The 19,996-nt window shown below is 40.2% G+C and overlaps 1 protein-coding gene across 3 annotated transcripts in view; it reads right to left on the minus strand.

Annotated features, from left to right (window-relative positions):
- Nucleotides 1-12,222, minus strand: part of C22H8orf48 (chromosome 22 C8orf48 homolog) — a 115,418-nt gene extending 103,196 nt beyond the window's left edge. For all 3 annotated transcript variants that reach the window (XM_075053760.1, XM_075053762.1, XM_075053761.1), the window contains exons 1-4: nucleotides 11,942-12,222; nucleotides 9,299-9,557; nucleotides 6,922-7,044; nucleotides 2-234 (exon numbers count right to left, since the gene is read on the minus strand). In XM_075053760.1, the coding sequence (XP_074909861.1) occupies nucleotides 2-234; nucleotides 6,922-7,044; nucleotides 9,299-9,557; nucleotides 11,942-11,959 (633 nt within the window). In that variant the 5' untranslated portion in view covers nucleotides 11,960-12,222. The remainder of the gene's footprint in view (nucleotide 1; nucleotides 235-6,921; nucleotides 7,045-9,298; nucleotides 9,558-11,941) is intronic.
- Between the last annotated feature and the right edge of the window lie 7,774 nt (nucleotides 12,223-19,996).

Raw genomic sequence — 19,996 nt, forward strand, 5'->3', positions numbered from 1 at the left:
CCTGTTTAACAGTCTCTCTGATATTTTTCAGGCGGATTCTGCTCATTAGCCGATCAGGAATAATGCAGTTCAAGTCACTTGTCTCCAGTTTCTTTGCTGTGAATCCATGCTGCAGCTTTGCTGACTTGCCACCATTTGCCTGCTTAGAGATCAGCTGCTGACGCATCTTGCTTATCTTAACAGTGCAAAAAGACTGGAGAGCATCCAGTTCTCCATCTAATAATTCAGTAATTTCTGTCAGGCATAAATCAACAAAACAGAAGTGTCAATTACTGTAACAGGGAAAGAGAAGAATTACTGGTCTTGTATCTGTGCGACCTCATATTATCTATTTAATAAAAAACAAACCCAATGTCAAGCCTAGAGGCAATGACTGTAATAAGAGCAGTGAAGAATTTAAATAAAAATCTGGATAGCTGTAGGAACTTTAACAATAAATGTCCCTATGAATAGTCTCCAAAGAGGGGAGGGGATAAGAACCCTAAAGAATTAAGACTGTTTAATGATACAGCACAAATATATTATGACATTAAATAAACTGAGTTTCAATGACTGCCTAATACAGATTTAGCTTCTTCCTACCTCAAACTGCAACTTGCTAAAACAAAATGGATTAACATTTAAAGAGAGCTACTCATCTAGTAACTCAAGAGTAATTCATAAGACACTGAAAAATTACAGGCAGTGTCTATTTCTAACTCCAGAAAACACCTCAGATATATTCTATAACCTATAGTTAGGCGCTTTTTTTTCCCTCCTAGGATATGCAATTATGTTAGAAAATACTTTTATCTAAAGCTTCAATGATCATTTCCTAATTTCTTTATATGACCTTGTTTAAACAATATCTTTCACTCTTTCTTCTTCTCTTATCCTTCCAAGTGGCATGTAATAATAAATAAAAACTGAGAGATTATACTTCAGATGGGCAGGTAAGGATGGATTTACAACTTCATTCAACGCTTTGTGGGAGATTTTCCACAGGCTTAAACACAAACAATCAATACAGTATTTCATGAGCATCAGCACATAATGATGCTGTGTACTACTACATGGCTTTAAGAGATATCACTGTTTTCAACTATTTCAACAGGGGAGAGTACCTCTCTACCTTTATTACACAGATTTTGCTTTTATGTAACTACTGAAGCCCAACAAAACACTTTAATGTGTGTAATTAAAGGAGAAATGAGGAGAAGACAAAACATTACAGTAAGCATTACCAGAAGTCTTGTGAATACCTTTGCATATAGGTAATGCTAACACAGTGTTCCCTTCTCAGGACTCCACTCTGAGAGCCAAAAAAAGTCAGACAACTGATAATGACTACAGAGGTAAGGTATGGTCAGTTTGTTTTAACTCAAAGTATTCAGAAACAAATTACACTGCCTATTTAGCTGGGAAGTATGATTATATCATTTAAACAATCCCTCTATATTGTCCGTTTCACTCATTTTCAGTGATTAAGTTCAGTTTTACTTCTTCTAGACAGCACTGCAAATTTCACTGCGTATTTCAGGGTCCTTGTCTGACATCTGGTGCATTGGCATTCCAGTCCTGTGGGGTACCTTGGCATAGCCACAACACAAATCCTTAAAACACTGCACAATATGAACGTAAAGCTTCGCCTAAATATGCTGTGATTAATTTAGTCTCAAGTACACAAGACAGAGCTGTGGAATTTTGCAAGAAAATGGAGTAACTCTTCAGAAATGCAGCCAATCTGTATAAAGGATAAGTGGATCTACAGTTAAGACCAGGCAAAGCAGGAATTAGTGAGCTTTGCTTTATGGTCAACAAAGAAAAGATGTGATTTAAGTGCAACTACCACAGTTCAGATCAAGCATAATCAAGCAATTTATTCCTCCTTAGAAGATGAGGTATCAAATTGACTAAAGACAAAGACATAGTGATAGTTTATAGACAGATGAATAAGAATTAACAATACTTTAGAATGCAATTTAGTGAAAAATTTTTCTTGGGTAGGATCATAAACATTTGAGTGGAAATCACTATTTCAGTCATCAGGTCATTTTCCTTACAATTCCAATGTAGAATGGCTGTAAATCATGTGCCACTACTGGGTTTAATCACAGTAATAAAATAGTGGCATATTCATATATGCTGCACATAGAATGAATAAAAAGATTTTAAAGTTACTATTGGGGGGGGCGGAACCCTAGAACAAAGCATTTACACATACTGAGTACTCAAATGCATAAGTAAAACACATGGGGTCTGCTGAACATTTTGTAACAATTTAATACCAGCCTAATTGATTCACTTAAGTTTCTCTTGACATACAGAAGCGCATTTTAATTAAGAACTGGTTTCTAATAGTGCATGAATTGTGTGCTGCCATACACCCACCCATTTGCTCATTTGCACCTACAGACATGAGAAGAAACACTAGCAAAGAGAACAGCAATTTTTACACCTGAATGCTCAACCAATTTCAAAAAGTTACTTGTTTAATATTAATTCATGTTTAACAGTAAATAAGCTCAGGAAGAATAAAAATTATCAAGTATCAAGGACTATCATTTTACTGAAAGAAGAACAAAAAATTATGACAAAAGTCAGCACACAGTTAAATTCTGAAAAGTTAATCATTTAACTGCACAATGACTATTTACACTTTCAGATTTTCTTCTAGGTATACAAGGTTCACCTGTCCTTCAGCTGAAAGAAAAGAGATGCATACAAGAGGATCTATGCACTTGCTTTGGTGGTTGGTTTTATTTCTTTTGTCTTTCATGTATTCTCTCCTTTCCATCTTTGAACTAGACATGCTCGAACGCTCAATCTCCATTTGTGGTGGCAGACTTAAATGTCACTGCACGTCTGCCTACAGAGAATCCCTGCCAGTGCCCATTACTGTTCCAGAAGTACATTTTGCTGATGCTTGGTTGCCCTGAATCCTGCATTCCCACATCCTCTTTGTTGGAGAGGAATAAGGCAGGAACAGGTGACAAGAGCAACAAAACCAGACACCAGAACAGACATCAAGTCAAAACCACGTATCATATAGCAGCAAGGTCACAATGCACAGAATATTTTGAAGGTAAAGCACAACAAACTGGACCAAGAAGCTGCTCTGATTACAGAAGCACTCAGCGTGTACCAGTGGAGATAAGCTAATCTCCATGTCTACATTCTAAACCCCGCTGTGTGGTTTATAACTAAGTGACCCAAATAGATTTTTCTTTCTGTATGCAACTACATCTTTAAGTATGACATTTTAAATCTGCATGAGTGGAGGGAGAAAAACAAAGAAAATCTTTATTGAGTTTCCTTTCCCTTGATGTCTAACTTTGATTTAATAGGAAAAATAGGCAGGCATTTTGTTGTTATTATGCTCTACTAATGCTCTATTTTAAGAGGAAAAAATAAAAGTAAAACAGACTAATTGTGAAAGGCAGTAACCAATAACTACTCTTCAGAAAGATTTTAACTTTGCATCTCATGATAACATTTTCAGAATTACCTAAATCGCATTTGTACAATTGAGTGCAGTAGTTCAGATTAACATGCCGACAGCCCGATCAGCAAATACAGTGTTTGAAAGATTTGTGCAGAGAACACAGAACTAATATAAACAGTCTGAAATATCAGGCTATTTATTACAAATACGAATTTAAAGCAAGTAAAAATTCCTCCAGCATGGTGAAGGATACTCTCAGTTTCCACCAACATTAGTAAGAAGAGACAACAGTAAGAACCTTGCAGAATCCATGTCTTTTGGAAGAAACTCATTCTTTCCCAGTTCTACAAAGGCAGTAATGAACTTTCTTTACAAGCAGGGGTTTCCATTTAGATGTTGCTGGTTGGAATTTCCCCATCTAGCCTACATTAATACTATTTTACTACAGAATCAGCAGAGAAGTCTGGAATCTCAGGGCCTAACTAGGTCTGCAGGAATCCCACAACCTGTGCATGTTATCAAACAGTACGCTTTGGTGCTGAAAACAGGTCAGGAACAGGAAAGAGAGCCAGTATAGACTATCGGATACCTGCTCCCTTCTCCAAACAGAGCAGCAGGATGTTTTCTCAAGTCTCATAGACTACTACTACTTTTAATAAATACTTCTAATAAGCTACTACTACTATTTGGTAAGTCAATAATTAAATGCTGGGACACATGAAAATTTGTTCACAAAGTGAATATAAACTAGTTCTACTCAGAAATACTCTGGACAAGCTGGAAAAAAATCTGATGCAGAAAAATAAACACACTTCCCTGAGTGCACACATGTCAACAGGCACATGCCAGCGCCTTTCACCTTAACACCATGAACCACAGGTATTATCTGCCTTTTACACTGGCCTGTTTTACTTTTGGACTTCCCATCATTGATACCACTATCATAATAACAATAATGGTTAAATTGGTAAAACTCACTGAACTGTAACCGTCTGATGCTGCTCAAACATTTCTATGCCTCTAAGTAACATACATTAACAACCAAACTGTCTTGGTTTTGCCAGCAATAGTGCCATGGTAACAGTGCGGAAAAATAAATGAGCAAAACATTTAATGTAGACATGTTACAAACAAAGGTGAGAGCAAACTTCTGAATACAGTACAAGTCAGAGCATTAAAAAGCCCCATTTGAACTTTCAGATACATCTAAGTTGAAGAACTCCAGTTTCCTGTAGTAAATTTTAAAGATGACTACTGGTCTTTGGAATAATCTATACAGAATTGGGGACTTATAGTCATTTTGTGATGCATTTGTCCAATAACAGCTAGTTGCTACAACACTGTGGTAGAGGGCCAAAGAAGAGGAAGACAGAAAGACAACTATGACAAAAATTTCTCACTTCTTCTTGAGGCCAGCATCTAGGTTTTAATTCTTTTAGCCCACAAAGAAAACTATTAAAAATAAGAATCACATTCCAGGGCATTCCCATATGCAAAACAGGATTATTTTTTTTCCCCACATTTAACCCTACCAGTAGTAAGATAGTAAAAAGAATTTTTGTTTTATTACCTGAAGACAAATTCAAAAGTACCATGCATGCTCAGTGCATATATCACTCATTCTGCCGAATTTACTGAGGGGACTAACTTTGCAGCAATCTATTTCCAGCTGAGCTCATCTTCTATTGTATTTTAAAAAATATATCTCCAAGTTGATAAAATAACAAGACGTATGGGGGCTACCAAGCACTGAATTACTGCATCAAAGAGAAGCAGGCATTTCTAGATGTCAAGTATACAAAAGTTGCTGTGCTTATTTTGTTTATATGTTAATATTCCGCAATAAAAAATGCAGTACACAGCTAAGTATGATTGATGCTGATCAATTTAGGGATAACTTGTCAATCACATGACAGTGCACTGTGTTTGCATGAACCTTATTTTGTGCTCTTCATATTGATAGCGGTTGGAAGCACTGTAACAATGTACCTGAAAAGTGCTTAGCTGCTAAGATGACAAGCAGTATGACAGGCAGACAGAAGACAATGCATCACTTCATACATCAGCACAAGCTAATGAAACAGAACTTGCTACTCAAGACTGAGTGATCACTCTGAATCTCCTTGCCCATCAAAGTCCATAAACCAAAGGCAGAATATTCCCTTGTGCAGAACTATAAAAATCTGAAATTGATTAAGAGGATCCCACGTGTAACTTTCAAGGGAAAGCTCTGCAGAGGTGGAAAACCTCCTCAATGTTATACTGTTGTTTATCATTCATTCAATGAATCTGAACTCATCAGGTCCTTTTCAACTTCTCTATGAATCACACGGTCACAAGATTCTAATGTATTTTAGGAAGACTATCTCAGAGGAGCTCACCAGGAGAAGCCTCTCTACTATGACAGAGATGATCTACATTAACTGTCTTCTCACTTGACTACATGGCAGTCTTGGAAAACCAGTAATAGAAAGATAAATGCTGAAGATGAGTCAGGAACTCATTGACTCACCACCGTTGTGAATGAGCTATACAATTAAGAATAGCCTAAAAATAATCTTAGGTCATGTTTTCCTATGATATATGGATGGTTTGAGGATACTTGTATGCAACTGCAGTGCCATGAAGTACCTAAGCAGAAGGATCTCCCTGGTTAATCAGTCTTACCGGTGACCTACAAAACTTCTGAGTTTGTTCACTTTTCATGTACATACAGACTGAAGAAGATTCCCCTTCTGCTTCAATTATTTTTCACTCAACTACAGCTTTCTTGCTCTTTTTTTTAAATTAAAAATAGTATCTCTGACCCACATTTTAGAAAGACTTAAGCAGGACTTGCATCCCACCATCTGCTCTCACAGTTGCTTGCGTAACCAGCACATGCAAACAGCATCCTTCCTTCCTCCCTTCCCTGCTACTCCTCCCTACACTACACCATTGTGTTGGTTAAAGCTGCTCTATTGTTCTTGCCAAAATTGGTGCCCTGCTGCCTCCCTCAGCTTGGGAAAGAAACTAAAATATGGCAAACAAGTAATTAATTAACTAACACAACTGATCAACAGGGGGAAAAACACTTCACGCAATAAATCTGAAGTCATGTTTATTTTGAAGGGAAAAACCCCACACTCCTAGTACCTGTACAGCTGGAGAGAAAAGAGAAAAACTAAACAGCCCATTTAAATTTTGAGGATTACAGTAAAATTTAAAATGTGGATACATTTTTTTTAATGTATTTATCCAGATCTTGTGATAATGCATCACTAGGATAACATCACTATGTCAGGAGCATCAAAGCCATATGTGTTATGGGAGACAAACTGCTTTCCGAGAAAGCGTAACAGAGAAACTTCATACTTAATTACCTGGCTAATTAAGCCAGGCTAATTACTTGGCTTAACTTTAATAGCTTGCATATAAAATTTAAGTCTAGTTAAAAGTTTACATCCCCTTTCAAAAGAAATAAGAACGATAACCTCTACTAAAGTTACTGAACTCACCGGCATGAGTTTTGATGACAGATTTGTCTTGCTTAATGCCAGCTTCTTTATTTTTTAGATCACCCCCTTTTCCCATGACATCTCTTTCTATAGCTGCAGAATCCACTACTTCAGACTGCTCATCTACAATGAAAAAAAGGTAGCTTTGAACACACATTGTAAAGAAAGCAGGACTGCAGAAAAAAAAAGTGGGAAGCAAATAATCCTCTACTTGAATGTGACAGTTTTCCCTGTTAAGAGAAAAGAAACCCCTAGCCAAAGGACTATACAGATGATACCAGTGATTTCTGTCCACAAAGTATCTCATATTGCTCATTTCTAATCACCCCATTGAATGACGTGGGACACACTGAGAAAAATTAAGATGCTCTTGCTTAGAGCTTGTTGACACACTCAATTTTATCTGTAATACTAACTTGACCTCAGTCTACCTCCTCCCTCATTCAGTCCCATCACTTATTTTCAGCCCTCCATAGGTTCTTCATTTGTGGCAGCACAAGTACTCTTGGGACCTCAAGCCAACTGTCTCAAGGCATTGATCCAAGTGAAAAATAAAGCGGGACAGGGGAAATTAAAAAAAAAAAAAAAAATCTGCGTCAGCTCCCTGTTCTCCAGCTTGTTCCAGTACAACTCCAGTTCTGCTGAAAATGAGGAAGCAGCAAAGATGTGAAAGCAAATAGCTGGGAAAAGACAAAAGACTTAAGAGGTCTGAAAAGTCAGTGCCACCGACAGCAAGATGCATATGGCGTGGTCGCAGTTCAAAATACTGAGCAGTCAGGAAGCACCTGACTTCTCTACTCTTTTCAGGGTACTAATAGCAAATTCAGTGGGCTTATACAATGAAATAATGTGTCCCTATGAGGATACCAGCATGACAGGTTTTCTATAGTTTTTATTATTTAAGTATGCTGTTCTCAGTAACATATAGACCACAGAAAGCAATCAATTTCCCAAAATATTTTTCTATGAATTATTCCCTAGTTTCTCATTTAACTGGTAGCATTCAGAAGACTCCATAATTTTATGAAACATTAACCTTGTAAAGATAAAAAATGGTAACACTTATTAAAAAAAACCCCAAAACTCTACACACAGAGCAAGGATTACTCCTAGCATGTACTCCTTGATGCCAGAAATAAGGATTTTAATGGTTAGACATGGAATAATTTAAAAAAAACTTGTTGTATCTCCAGAAAAAAAAGGTTTATTAAAACCTATCATTTGTAAAAGCCAAAAAGTTTAAGCAAAACTGTTAAATCTACTAGACACTGTTCAACTACATCAATGTAGCATGAATTGACACCAAGGCAATGATCACACCTTTACTCAGATTTTTGAAGCACTGATATCTAATGCTATATTTTGTGCTACGACAAACAGGGTTTACATTCATGTATACACATCTGACAGCAAATTTTGTCCTGCATTGTTAGGATTTCATGCCTAAACAGTATTTTAAATGGATTCTAAATTATAATGGTGCTGGTTATTACTGCAGAATGAAAAAAACAACCCACAGTAAAACACTGGATGGATGAGGGACAGGAGGAACATCTCTACTGGACTTGTCTAGAGTAGAAAAAGAAACAGCTTGCCAATTTTCAAGTACAGACAAGGTTAATTATATATTGGTATATGCCAGCTGATCAAGTTGAACTGAGTAGAATCAGATTACAAGAGTAACAGCTAATAGACATTAAAAGACATCTTAAGTCTACACTACTTTTAAATATATATATGTGTTGTAGCTGATCTTTAAAGCTGTAATGTTTATATATGCTGACAAGCTCCCAAACTAAGAAGAGATTTAAAAAAATATGCATCTCTTCAAGTACTCACAATACTTACCAGACCAAACTTGGAGAAAAGGAGAATGTAGAAGAATGACAGAGAACCCTACAGAGACAGAAGAAAACCTAACAAGACATTAAGGCAGTTAGCTTATGTCCTGCTGCCTGCTTTTTATCACTCATCTGCTGCAACTTTAAGGCATTATCTAGCCCTCTTAAGTATTTCAAGTCCTGGAACATTCCCTATGCCCTTGGAAAAAATTATTTTACGGCCCAGCTATTTTTCATACATGGTACTTCAGTTAAGGTATCTTGCAGAATTTTTTTTAACATGCCAACAGAATTTCAGCATCGCAAGATTACTAGGGAAAGGTTTCCATGGCCAAATCACACCCTTCTGCACATAGCTGTCATCAAATCCTGAGAGCATAAAACACAGACCTAGTCAGCATACTGAGGTTCTGTTGCCCTGCACAGCAAAAACACTGTACGCAATTTTTACATTTTTATTTTTGCTGATTCAAGGCTCCACTGCACCAATTTAAAGCTATGAAAGACAGGTCTCAAGCATGATAAGCTCTGCATACCTGCATGATTTTGACCTGCCAACTGTGACATGCTTTCCAACGTATCTGACACAGCAGACCCCTCTAAATTCTCTGTGGAACAATACAATTCAGATGGTTCGCTCTCTTGCTGCCAGCAGGCTTCTTCCTCCTCGCTGAAGGGCTCAAAAGTATCTTCTGAATAGTCCAAGCCAGAGCTACTGTAAGTCTGGCTCAATTCCATCTGCCACTTTTCATAATTATCAGAGCTATCTGCTGAGGCTGTCATCATGGTGCAGTACTGCAAATGAAAACAAAAGCATGTAACAGGTTCAATTATACAGGAAGAATGACTAGATTGCTTTTTAGCAACAGGGACACATGGAGGACTATTACAGCTCAGCTCACACCCAATTTAGCTCCCACAACAGGTGAGCAAAATAACTACTTAATCAGTGCACTGGATCAAGGCAACACCCTTCAAAACACTACTGCTGATCAAAGTAGTACGCATTAAGATCCACTGGGTAAGCACACAATCACAGTTATCACTGAACATTAGGAATGAATTCTGAGCAGCATTCCTCCCTCCCAAATTTGTAGCCAATTACAGTAACACTTGGATAAAATCATTCATGAAAACAAACAAAAAAATTTTAAAGTGGTGGGGTTTTTGCCTTCAGATTATTATCAGCCTCTCACCACTCAGAAATGCAAAACCTCCTTGTTCTGCTTAGATTTTGTCTAGAAAATTAAGAAGAAAACATAACAAGTATCAGCCAGCTGATGCTTTCAAATAAGGAGTCATGCTCCCAATGTGAAAAAGAGAAATAAAGTTCTCCAGATTCAAGCTCCAGAAACAGAAGAGACCTCAGATAGTTACCCATCACATAACACATTTATTTTAAAGCTTTATTTTACCCTTTTTTATTAGAATGATGCAATACCCCTTCTTCCTTTGTATTTAAGGACCTAAGTAACTTTATCCTGAGTAATTTTGCTCCAATTTCTTCCCTACTCTTATAAAGTAAGGAGAGTAAAGGGGCAACATCCCTCTGGAAAGATGTCTGCAGGAGTAAGTCATGGCTCCTTCATCAGAAAGATGGGAACCCCAATGTGCTAACAGTAGGTAGACAAAGGCACTTTCTGTCATGCCAGAAATTCATGTATGCCACTGTACTTGGTGTTTGTTACCGGAGTTTAGGCAACTTTGTTTTAAAGGTGCTGACTTTGGCCATTTCACTACTGAATATGCTATGCTGTCTGTTTTATATGCCACATTACTGCCAAAGTCTTTCTGCACAGTATGTGAAGTCCCTGTGCCCCTAAAACAAATTCAGGACTTCTTTCCCAAGGCTAAACTTCCAAAACTAACCCGTAGTGCCAAATTTCTAGGTCCAAAGGTTTTCCTTTTAACATGGTCCCAAAAATTAAAGAACTGTTCTAACCTAAACTTTAACCATTAATAAACACTAAGTAATTCTTTTGTTCATTACACCACCACTAATTCAGGCTGGAGATTGGTTATTAAGATCAGGTCTACTGGAGAAAAACAATAGGAAATGCAAACAGAGAGTCAGTTAGTTCTCCAGCCCACAGCTGACCTAAGAAACTGCAGCTGCACAAGCAGCACATGGATCATTAAGGGGTGAGAAGATGAATTTCAGCAAGTAACATGACTGGCTGAACTAGGAATGCTTCATCATATCAGATACAACCGATATTAGCTAATTTTCACAGTGAAAAATAGGTATTTGTTACAACATCAGCAGATAAATAACTTCGAAGCCATAAGTATACTTATAAATAGCAAATAAAACATGTTTACAGCCAACTTTAAAGTTGCAGCTGCTAACATACAGCTTTTATTCCTCACAAGGCTGAGGCAGTATCTGCCTTAACAGACTGGCAAAAAGCAAGCTTAGCGCTTCAGTAAGGGTTCTGAAAAACAGAAGCCACAGAACTGCCTGAATTGCTTTTCTAAGAGTCACTTTGTCTTACAGACATGGCGACAAAACCTTCAGTCACCACTAAGAAGAGGCTGCTGTGATACACTGTCACTGAAAATGGCAAGCGCCTTAGAAGAAAACCTGAGGGAACCAAGCTCTGTCCTCACAGGAGGCAAAAATGTGATTGCAACACACCACACCGGTGGAAAAAAAACATGAAAAACGTGGTGGAAATGTATTTCCACGAAGTACCAGCCAATTAAGAAACTCTTCTCCACGCAATTCTAGTTAAAACCCAAAAGCAACAGTGGTGGGGTGGCGGTTTATTGTTTTTCATTTCACGATCTTCCCTTTCCAGGCTGAAAACACGGCTTTTTCAAAGCTGTTTAACGCACGCTTTGACAAATTCCCTCTCAGAAAACCCTAACGCGACCCAGATGCTCTCAGTGCACTGCGAGCACCCTCAGGCCTTCCTGCAAACCTCACAGGCTTGCTCCCAGGGACGAGCCACCCCCCAGGCACATTAACTTGCTCAGCCGTGACCGAGAGTTTTGCTCCCAAGGCGAGCAACTCGTCTCACAGAAGGGACCCCGATCCCTACCTGGCCTCCTCCGGCTCCTCGCCCCCCCCGAAGCCCCGCTGACAGCCGGCACCCTCCCCTCCGGGCGCGCTTTCCCGCCGGGCAAGGCAGGCGCCCACCTCTCCTCACACCGCCGCCACAGACGGGGCTCCTTACCCAGGCCCACCAGCGCATCGAGAACCGGCAGCCTGCCGCACCGACCCCGCTTCGACAGAGAGCGGTGCCCCGGGGCGTTGCGCTACGAGCCGCGGCGGCGCGGAGGGAGCCCTTGAGCCCCGAGCCCCGGCTGACGGGACCGGCCCGGCTGGCAGGCCCAGGCCGCGCAGAACACCCTCACAGGGCGGGCGCGGCGCCTCACGCTCCCCGCGGGGTGCGGGGGGCTCCGGCCGAGGGGAGCGGACAGACCGAAACCGGGCTCGGGGCCCCGGCGACCGTCCCGCCGCGTCTGAGGCGCGGTTGGCCGGGGCGGGGCGCGGCGCGGCGGGAAGGCCGGTTCCCTTCGCGCACGGCTCCGCCCCGTCTCCCCGCGGCGGGTGCCGGAGCGGGAGAAGGGCTTGGGCCCTGGAGAAGGGTCCTGTGAGGGAAGGGTCCTGTGTGGCGGCGAGGGAAGGGTCCTGTGAGGCGGCAAGGGAAGAGTCCTGTGAGGCGGCAAGGGAAGGGTCCTGTGAGGGAAGGGTCCTGTGAGGAAAGGGTCCTGTGTGGCGGTGAGGGAAGGGTCCTGTGAGAGAAGGGTCCTGTGAGGGAAGGATCCTGTGAGAGAAGGGTCCTGTGAGGGAAGGATCCTGTGTGGCGGCGAGGGAAGGGTCCTGTGAGGGAAGGGTCCTGTGAGGGAAGGGTCCTGTGAGGAAAGGGTCCTGTGTGGCGGTGAGGGAAGGGTCCTGTGAGAGAAGGGTCCTGTGAGGGAAGGATCCTGTGTGGCGGCGAGGGAAGGGTCCTGTGAGAGAAGGGTCCTGTGAGAGAAGGGTCCTGTGAGGGAAGGATCCTGTGAGAGAAGGGTCCTGTGAGGGAAGGATCCTGTGTGGCGGCGAGGGAAGGGTCCTGTGAGGGAAGGATCCTGTGAGAGAAGGGTCCTGTGAGGGAAGGATCCTGTGAGAGAAGGGTCCTGTGAGGGAAGGATCCTGTGAGAGAAGGGTCCTGTGAGGGAAGGATCCTGTGTGGCGGCGAGGGAAGGGTCCTGTGAGGCAGCGAAGGTCTGGCCGCGCTCCCCGGGGCTGCGCCTACCACCATCTCCCTCATGTCCTCCCTGCCCCTTAGGCAGCCAGGGATAGAGATAACTTTTCGTTCAAATGGTTCTTACTGTCACAGAGTTGTTTTTATACTGAAAGCGTGGCCTCGGAGGTACTGGCTGAGGCAGGCAGCACGGCGTGGCGGGACATAGCGGAGCGAGCCGGTACAGGCCAAGCGCTGGTGTTGTTGAAGAATAGCTGGAGAGATTTTAGAATGATCTGAGTATTTTGTGCAAGGCGTATTTTGTATAGATCAAATAAGTAAGGCTGTAATGGGAAAGGCACACAGCTGGCATTCGTAGAGTAACGACACGCTGGAACAATTAGGCCTTGATGTTTTGAGGAAGCTTCGTGTGCATTGCCAACTTGGCAAGAATACTCAAGGTCCGTCAGAGAGAAAAGAAACATTAAGGATAATTGGACTTCAGAAATGTAGGATGTGACTGATAAACAGAAACATCCTGCTCCAGAAGGCGCCGAAGGCCGGATGATTGCCAAAGAAGCATGAACCTGCAAGGAGTGTGCATGCTAATCTGCACGGCAAGCAAGGCTAATCTAAGTATAACTGGCCAATAGTAGATGAGATGGTGACTACAAACCAATGAATGTAAATTTAGGTGGGTTTTTACTAATCGTATAACAGAATAAATACATTGTTTTTCTTTGCTGTGGTGTGCTAGCTTTGTGGAGTTACCACCTAGCACCCATCTTTGTGCAAATATTAAATAAATAATGTCTCTCCTGAGGGTGATTATTGGCTCGTTGCACACCGGGGAACAAATCCGCTTTTTGGACAACGCTGGTGTGGGTAATGGCAAGGCCGGGCCGTTGGCTTGGGGTTCCAGGGACTTTGTGGACAGCCTGGTGCCAACCTGTTTCTGCTGGTTGTAGTGTAGCTACAGCTTTGGGTGCGACAGTGTCATGGGAGTAAGGTGGAAGAAGTTTGTGTTTTAAGGGGTGAAATCTTCCCATAGCTTGAGGTCCAATTTCAACAGGTACATTCTAATAAAAGCAGCTCTTCTGTATACTGGGATCTTGGTTTAATATTGCTATTTCAGGTTAGCTAATACCTCTTTTTTTCTTTCAGGGAAGTAATTCTTTTTATCAAGAAAAGCTTATTCTTCAGTTCTGGGATGCATAGCATGTTGTCTCTCTCATGTAAGTCACTAAGGTATTTTATCCTCCTAAGCACCTCGTGCTGTATTTGGACTGACTTGACAAGGTCTCAGCTTGGCTGAGATCTTTAGGACAGAGATCTTGTCTTCTCTCATGTTTGATTAAGTGCAGCACATGATGTTAGCAGCTCAAGTGATCTTGTTTCTCTTGAAAGAGAGAACTCTCTGTGCTGCAACTATACCTGTAATATAAAGAAGGTTTGGCCAGCATAATGAGATAGATCCACAGTGTTGCAGAAGAGTAAATAAGTGCATTGATGCAGTGGAGCGTAAACCACAGTGGAATAAACAGGTCTGCCTACATATTGTTCAAAAGCTTTAAGATTCAGTCATTCACTGCTTTCTGCAGAGAGTGGACTGCTTGGTGCTGGCCCTTTTCATTTTCATCTAGCTTGCTACAAGAAATTAAAGTAATTTACACGTGATAAACATTTCTTTTACATTTTCCATCCATACAAATTATAGTAGTGATCATAGAGGTGTGCATCTGCGAATGGAAGGGGCAATTACCCATACTGCAGGAATTGGGAGTCAGCTGAATACCAATGAGAATTAGGCTGTCAACACTATGGAGGGAGCAAAATGCAATTAAGGAAGTATATGCCGTTTAGATCAGCCCAATCTGCATTGTGTACTAAACCTCTCCAACCCAGAGATTCACCTTTCATTGATTGCTCTGTGTTGTATTTTCCTTCTCAGGAAAGTAATGTTGCAAACAAGATAGCAAGCACCCAGGCTGAATAAGATCAGTATCTGGAAAAATCTAAGAGGTAGGCTGACAGTTTTCATGCTTTGGGTTATAAATGATGCTGAAATAGGGTTGGGAGAAACATTACCTTTTCTTTAAAATTCTAATCAAGATACACAGAGAATAACACAGAATAACTAAGAATAACACAGATCCTCACAGTTCCCACTAAAGCTGGCAGCTTGATACTTCATTATTTATCATCATCTGGTTTTTTATGGTAACAGTTGACATTAGATTATTACTGACCTGGTTGGTATTTGAATTTATTCGCTAGAGGTTAAAGACTTTGTAGCTTCATGTTCTCAGTCCTTTTTAAAATTCATAATTTTAGAGCATGCAAAATACATTGTTCTATCAAGTTTATTTCTCTGACATTTATTCAGTGGAGAGTGTAAGCCTAATATTAAAGGCTTTTGAAGCCCAGGATACAGATAAGTCTTTTCACTGGTCTTCCCTAAAACAGGTCATTTTATCACTGTGGTTCCCCTTTTCGGTGTCTAGGAAGTCAATATGTTGAATGGCATAATTATTTGAACCAGTATTTGTTTTTAAAGGATTTGCGGGTGATAATAGATGGCTCAACCCAGTTGTGTCAGAAGGTATTAAGATTTCCGTCTGCTAATGTCATGGAGTTGGTCCTATATAGAGCAATAAATAATACTGTGCGAGAAGCAGTGACAGGCTTTTACTCCAGCTCGTCTCTTTATCATATGTTATATTAAATTTAAACACAATTGTTGAATTCCTTTGTGTGGGTAAATGCTTTTTGATGTCTCCTTCTATTAAAGTTGTAATATCCCTTTTAACCAGAGGGCTGCATAAGAATTCATACTTGCTAGGTATGTTTCTCAAATAATCATAATCTCATTAATGTTGCCAGCAGAACTAATTGGGCTGTCACAACGAAGTTCAGTACCCAGCTGGAGAATTATGGTGTGAGGCCAATGGAATTAAGCATATTCTGATGGTGAGGAAAGTTAATGTGACTCATTAATGAAACACTCATAAGCATTATTCTATATGAAAAGGCAGGTAGTTTGAGGTCAGTTTTTTTAAACCCTGGCAATATGAAGGACAACTGCAAGAACTTTATGAAATTTCAAAGCATTTGTTGACAGTTCAAGGTACAACAAAGGTTTTCTTCTTTATCAGCATGGACATTGAAAGTATTACCAAGTAGCACTTAGACACCATAAATCATTGATGAGAGTGTATAGTTTGAAAGTGTAGCAGAGGAAATGCTGTAGGACATGCAGCATCTCAGGAAGTCATTGTGTTGTTTAGGGCCTGCTGTATTTAAAATGGTCATTTCAGTTTCCATTAATTCACATCTCTAATTAGGAAATGGATTGGTCTTTGATTAAAGTTGCTAGAGACTGGTTGGTGTCCATGGCAGATCAGAAGCGTGCATAGAGATTACATGTTAAAAGTGTCCACTGAGTTTCAGGCAGAAAAAAATGCAGACCTTTATTTGTAGGTAGCTGTTATTAATTATGCTTCACTTGGTAGTAGGAAACCACAATAACTGCATTTTCACTAGACTTCATGGTGGAGAAAAGAGGACTAAATCTTTTGTGAAAAAAAGATAAACTGTCTCTTACAATCTTGTCCATGGTCACAGTAGCATCTCTGCAGGCAGGTGTCCTTTCATCTAGGTCAGACTCAGTAACCACCCTGGGGAGAAATATCCAGTGAAGATCCTGGTAGTGAAGAGCATGACAAGTGTCTTTTTATGCCAAGCTTTTGTACAATGTGTTGCTTCGGTGAGTTGCTGGACAGCATTGTATGCTTTCCCCAGCATAACCTGAGGAAAGGTTGTCCTTAGGATGAGAAGCAAAAAAGAAATTACTACTTGTGGTTGTGAAGGAGCCACGGCTGCATTTCCAAGGTTTGGTATTAGCCTCAATGCATAGGCTAGATTCCAGTTAGCATAGCTACGCTCTACCTTCCTAATTTTGCTTTGCACCTTCAGCTGGATAAATAATCATACTCACTGTGTGTCCTAACGTGGTGGTAAATAGGAAACATCTACCTTCCCATGTTTGGGTGCATTTCAATGCAAACTGTACACATAGATTGCAGATTTCCTTGTGAGTCCTTTCTCCCTACAAGAGCAAGAAATTGCAACAACCTTATGGGAAAACATCTGAAAATACAAGTTCCATTAGCCAGCATTATAAAATATCTATTCATATATGAACATACGTATATATTTCCATTTATATGGAAGCATCCAAACTCCTCACCAGAGACATAAAGGCCTGTTGGAGAACAGACACAGCTGTGGGAAGTGCTCTATCTGAAGAGCAGAGAGGAGACTGACCAGGCATTTGACAGTAGTTTCTTAGAGAGGAAGTAAAACTTGGAGTGGAGACGAGTTATTAGATCTACTCTTGATTTCTCAAAGTAGTTCACCTGGAATTGTCTGTTTGCTGATCCCAAACCTAAGATCGTATGGGATGGGACTGAATCTCTAAATCACGTCCTTCACAGGCGTCATGATCTTTTGTGTCTGAATAGATTCAATGCTGCTTACAACAGCAACTTGAGCATAAGAAGATTGCAGTGCACGAACTCTTGCTTTCAGAGACACACAAAGGTGTTGGTTTTTAACTCAGTCTGCATCCCTGTATACATGTTTGCATCAGTTCATTTTAATTTTTCCCCATGCAGAGTTATTGTAGGTGCCTTCAAGGAGATGCTTTAAATAGTTTGGTATTCGAAACCAGTGTTTTATCATTGTGCTTCTGAGGAATAATGTGTTCCCCTAGATGGACAGGTTGGGTTTATTTCCTGAACATGACAGTAATTCATGTGAAAGAGGAGAACTCAGAAACCCATACAGTAAATGTTTGAGATTTCATTTTCTTCTCTCCTTGTATTATTATTGCTTAATGATTTCCCTGTGGACCATCCTAATGAATTCCCAGGGTGTTGCTGTGGGGAGAGCTTTCAAAGGGAAAGGCAAAGCCATCATACACTTTCAACAGATCGATACTAGACTTATTAATCAGTTTTCTTCGGTAATAGGTTGACTCTTTTGGTAAACTTTCAGAATTTACTTCAAACTGATGAGTTTTGACATTTCAGGAAATGCCTTTATTTAGGAATTGCAGCTTTTCATATTGACAGTCTGTTTAACCCATCATATACCTATCTGTTGTAAAAACACAGTATTTATTCATTCTTCAGCTGGCTTTTGTGGTACTAGTCATTGCAATATTGAAGTGTCCTACACGTGCTGTAAGTCATATTAGCAAGGCTCTTTCTGTTTTTCTTCTTCTAATTCTTTATTGGTGGAATATTATTTCTACTGGAGAAGATGGAGTGATTTTGCAGTTTGTCCAGAGGACATTGTTTTGAGATCTTTATAATCTTTTCTGAAGGTAGGCTTATTTCTGAGAAATCTCATGATCCTGGAAGAAGGAACACCAGTGTTACCCTGAGCATTTCCTTACTGGTAAGGAGGTGAGATGTTTTGGGTGATTGTATTTTTGGAGAAAGAACTTCTCTCTTAATTTTCTGGAACTGTTTGGGAACTTAGAAAAGGGACACTAATCTGAAGTTTGGCAACCAGTTTGTGCCACTTACCTATGTGTGTATGTGCGTGGAGATCTTTGAGATCTTTAGTATCCTAGTCTAAGACAGACCTTCTCAATAAATACAGCCTCTATAATCTTAAATAGTGGTTTTCATTGTATTGGTTAAGCTATCATATTCTTAACAGTAGCTTACTTGAAACATAGCTGATGTTTCCAGCTCCTGTGGGATAGGTAGCTGGAGGCAATCAGACAAACCACTCGGTGCTTTGTGGAACGTTCCAGTAGATTGTGTGTTGAATAATGCAGCTATTAAGTGAATTTATCATTCCCTCCAGTGCATGTTGGTTATAAAGAAAGCACAATCATAAAATTGTTAACTCTGAAGTCCCATTAATAGAATGGACCTCATATATGTAAATTTTGGAAGGCTTTTTTTTTGGTCTCCAATTATTACAGGCTGGTAAGAGTTCATATTAGGCATGTAAGCATGCATATGCCTAAAATGTCCTTAAAAACCAATTAAGTATATGGGAACACATTTTGCACTGACTCACCATATAATTTTGCACAATATTCAAATTATTAATTACTCTCAAAAGACATGTAAAATAAGTATTAGTACTGCCACACTATAGGTGGGAAATCAAAGGCATGAAGACTAAATGACTCCTTTAAGGTCAGACAGAATGACAGCTGAGATTCCTGGATTCTAATCACAGCACTTCTTGCTGTGACAAGATGCATCCTCTTATTCATTATTTTTTCCATTATTATCCTTTAATAATGAAAAGTCATCTAATTGGTTATGTTATCATTTGGAGTGAATCACCATATCACAGCATTCTGAAGTATGTACAAGATCAGAAATTTAAAAGTCCTATGCTTTTTTCCCAAGTTTAATAAGCTCACTGATGGATATTTATGAAATAATTATGCACCTTTTGAGTTGCTGAACCACCTACAGAGGGAGAATCTAGACAGTAGGAAGCTGACATTGAGTTTGGCAGGCAGGTTAAATGATGACGTGCACAGGGGATTCCCAGTGTCTGTGTATGAAAGAGGATTTTCAGCGTAAAGAGTATATCTCACAAATACTGTCATATGCAGTTAATGTCTCATTACGTGAACTAGAAAGATTTACTCTCTCTCTGTTTTAGAAGCTTGGTTATAGGCAGACCGTAATCCTTTCCATTTGCTTTCATATTGATCTTTGCTGTCAGAGTTTGGGGATGGAGGGCTCTCGATAATGAAAAAAGAAAGGAAAAGCAAAAATAGTGTCTTTGGTTTTGACGCAGTTGTCTGAAGGCTCCATGTCCACTTGGGATTGTGGAAGATCAGAGTCTGATTCCTTTTGACTCCATACATAGGCCTGAGCCAGATTTCCAGATCTGCATGTTCCCAGCCTTCTTCTCAGTGAGAGTTCCTAGCTGAGACCTAGCTACCACAAGTGCTCGTGAACCTTCTTGAACTGCTGACCTTTCAGGCCGCTTCAATATCAGATATATACTAAAGCGATG

Source organism: Buteo buteo, chromosome 22, assembly GCF_964188355.1.
Source record: "Buteo buteo chromosome 22, bButBut1.hap1.1, whole genome shotgun sequence".
Classification (NCBI taxonomy): Eukaryota; Metazoa; Chordata; class Aves; order Accipitriformes; family Accipitridae; genus Buteo; species Buteo buteo.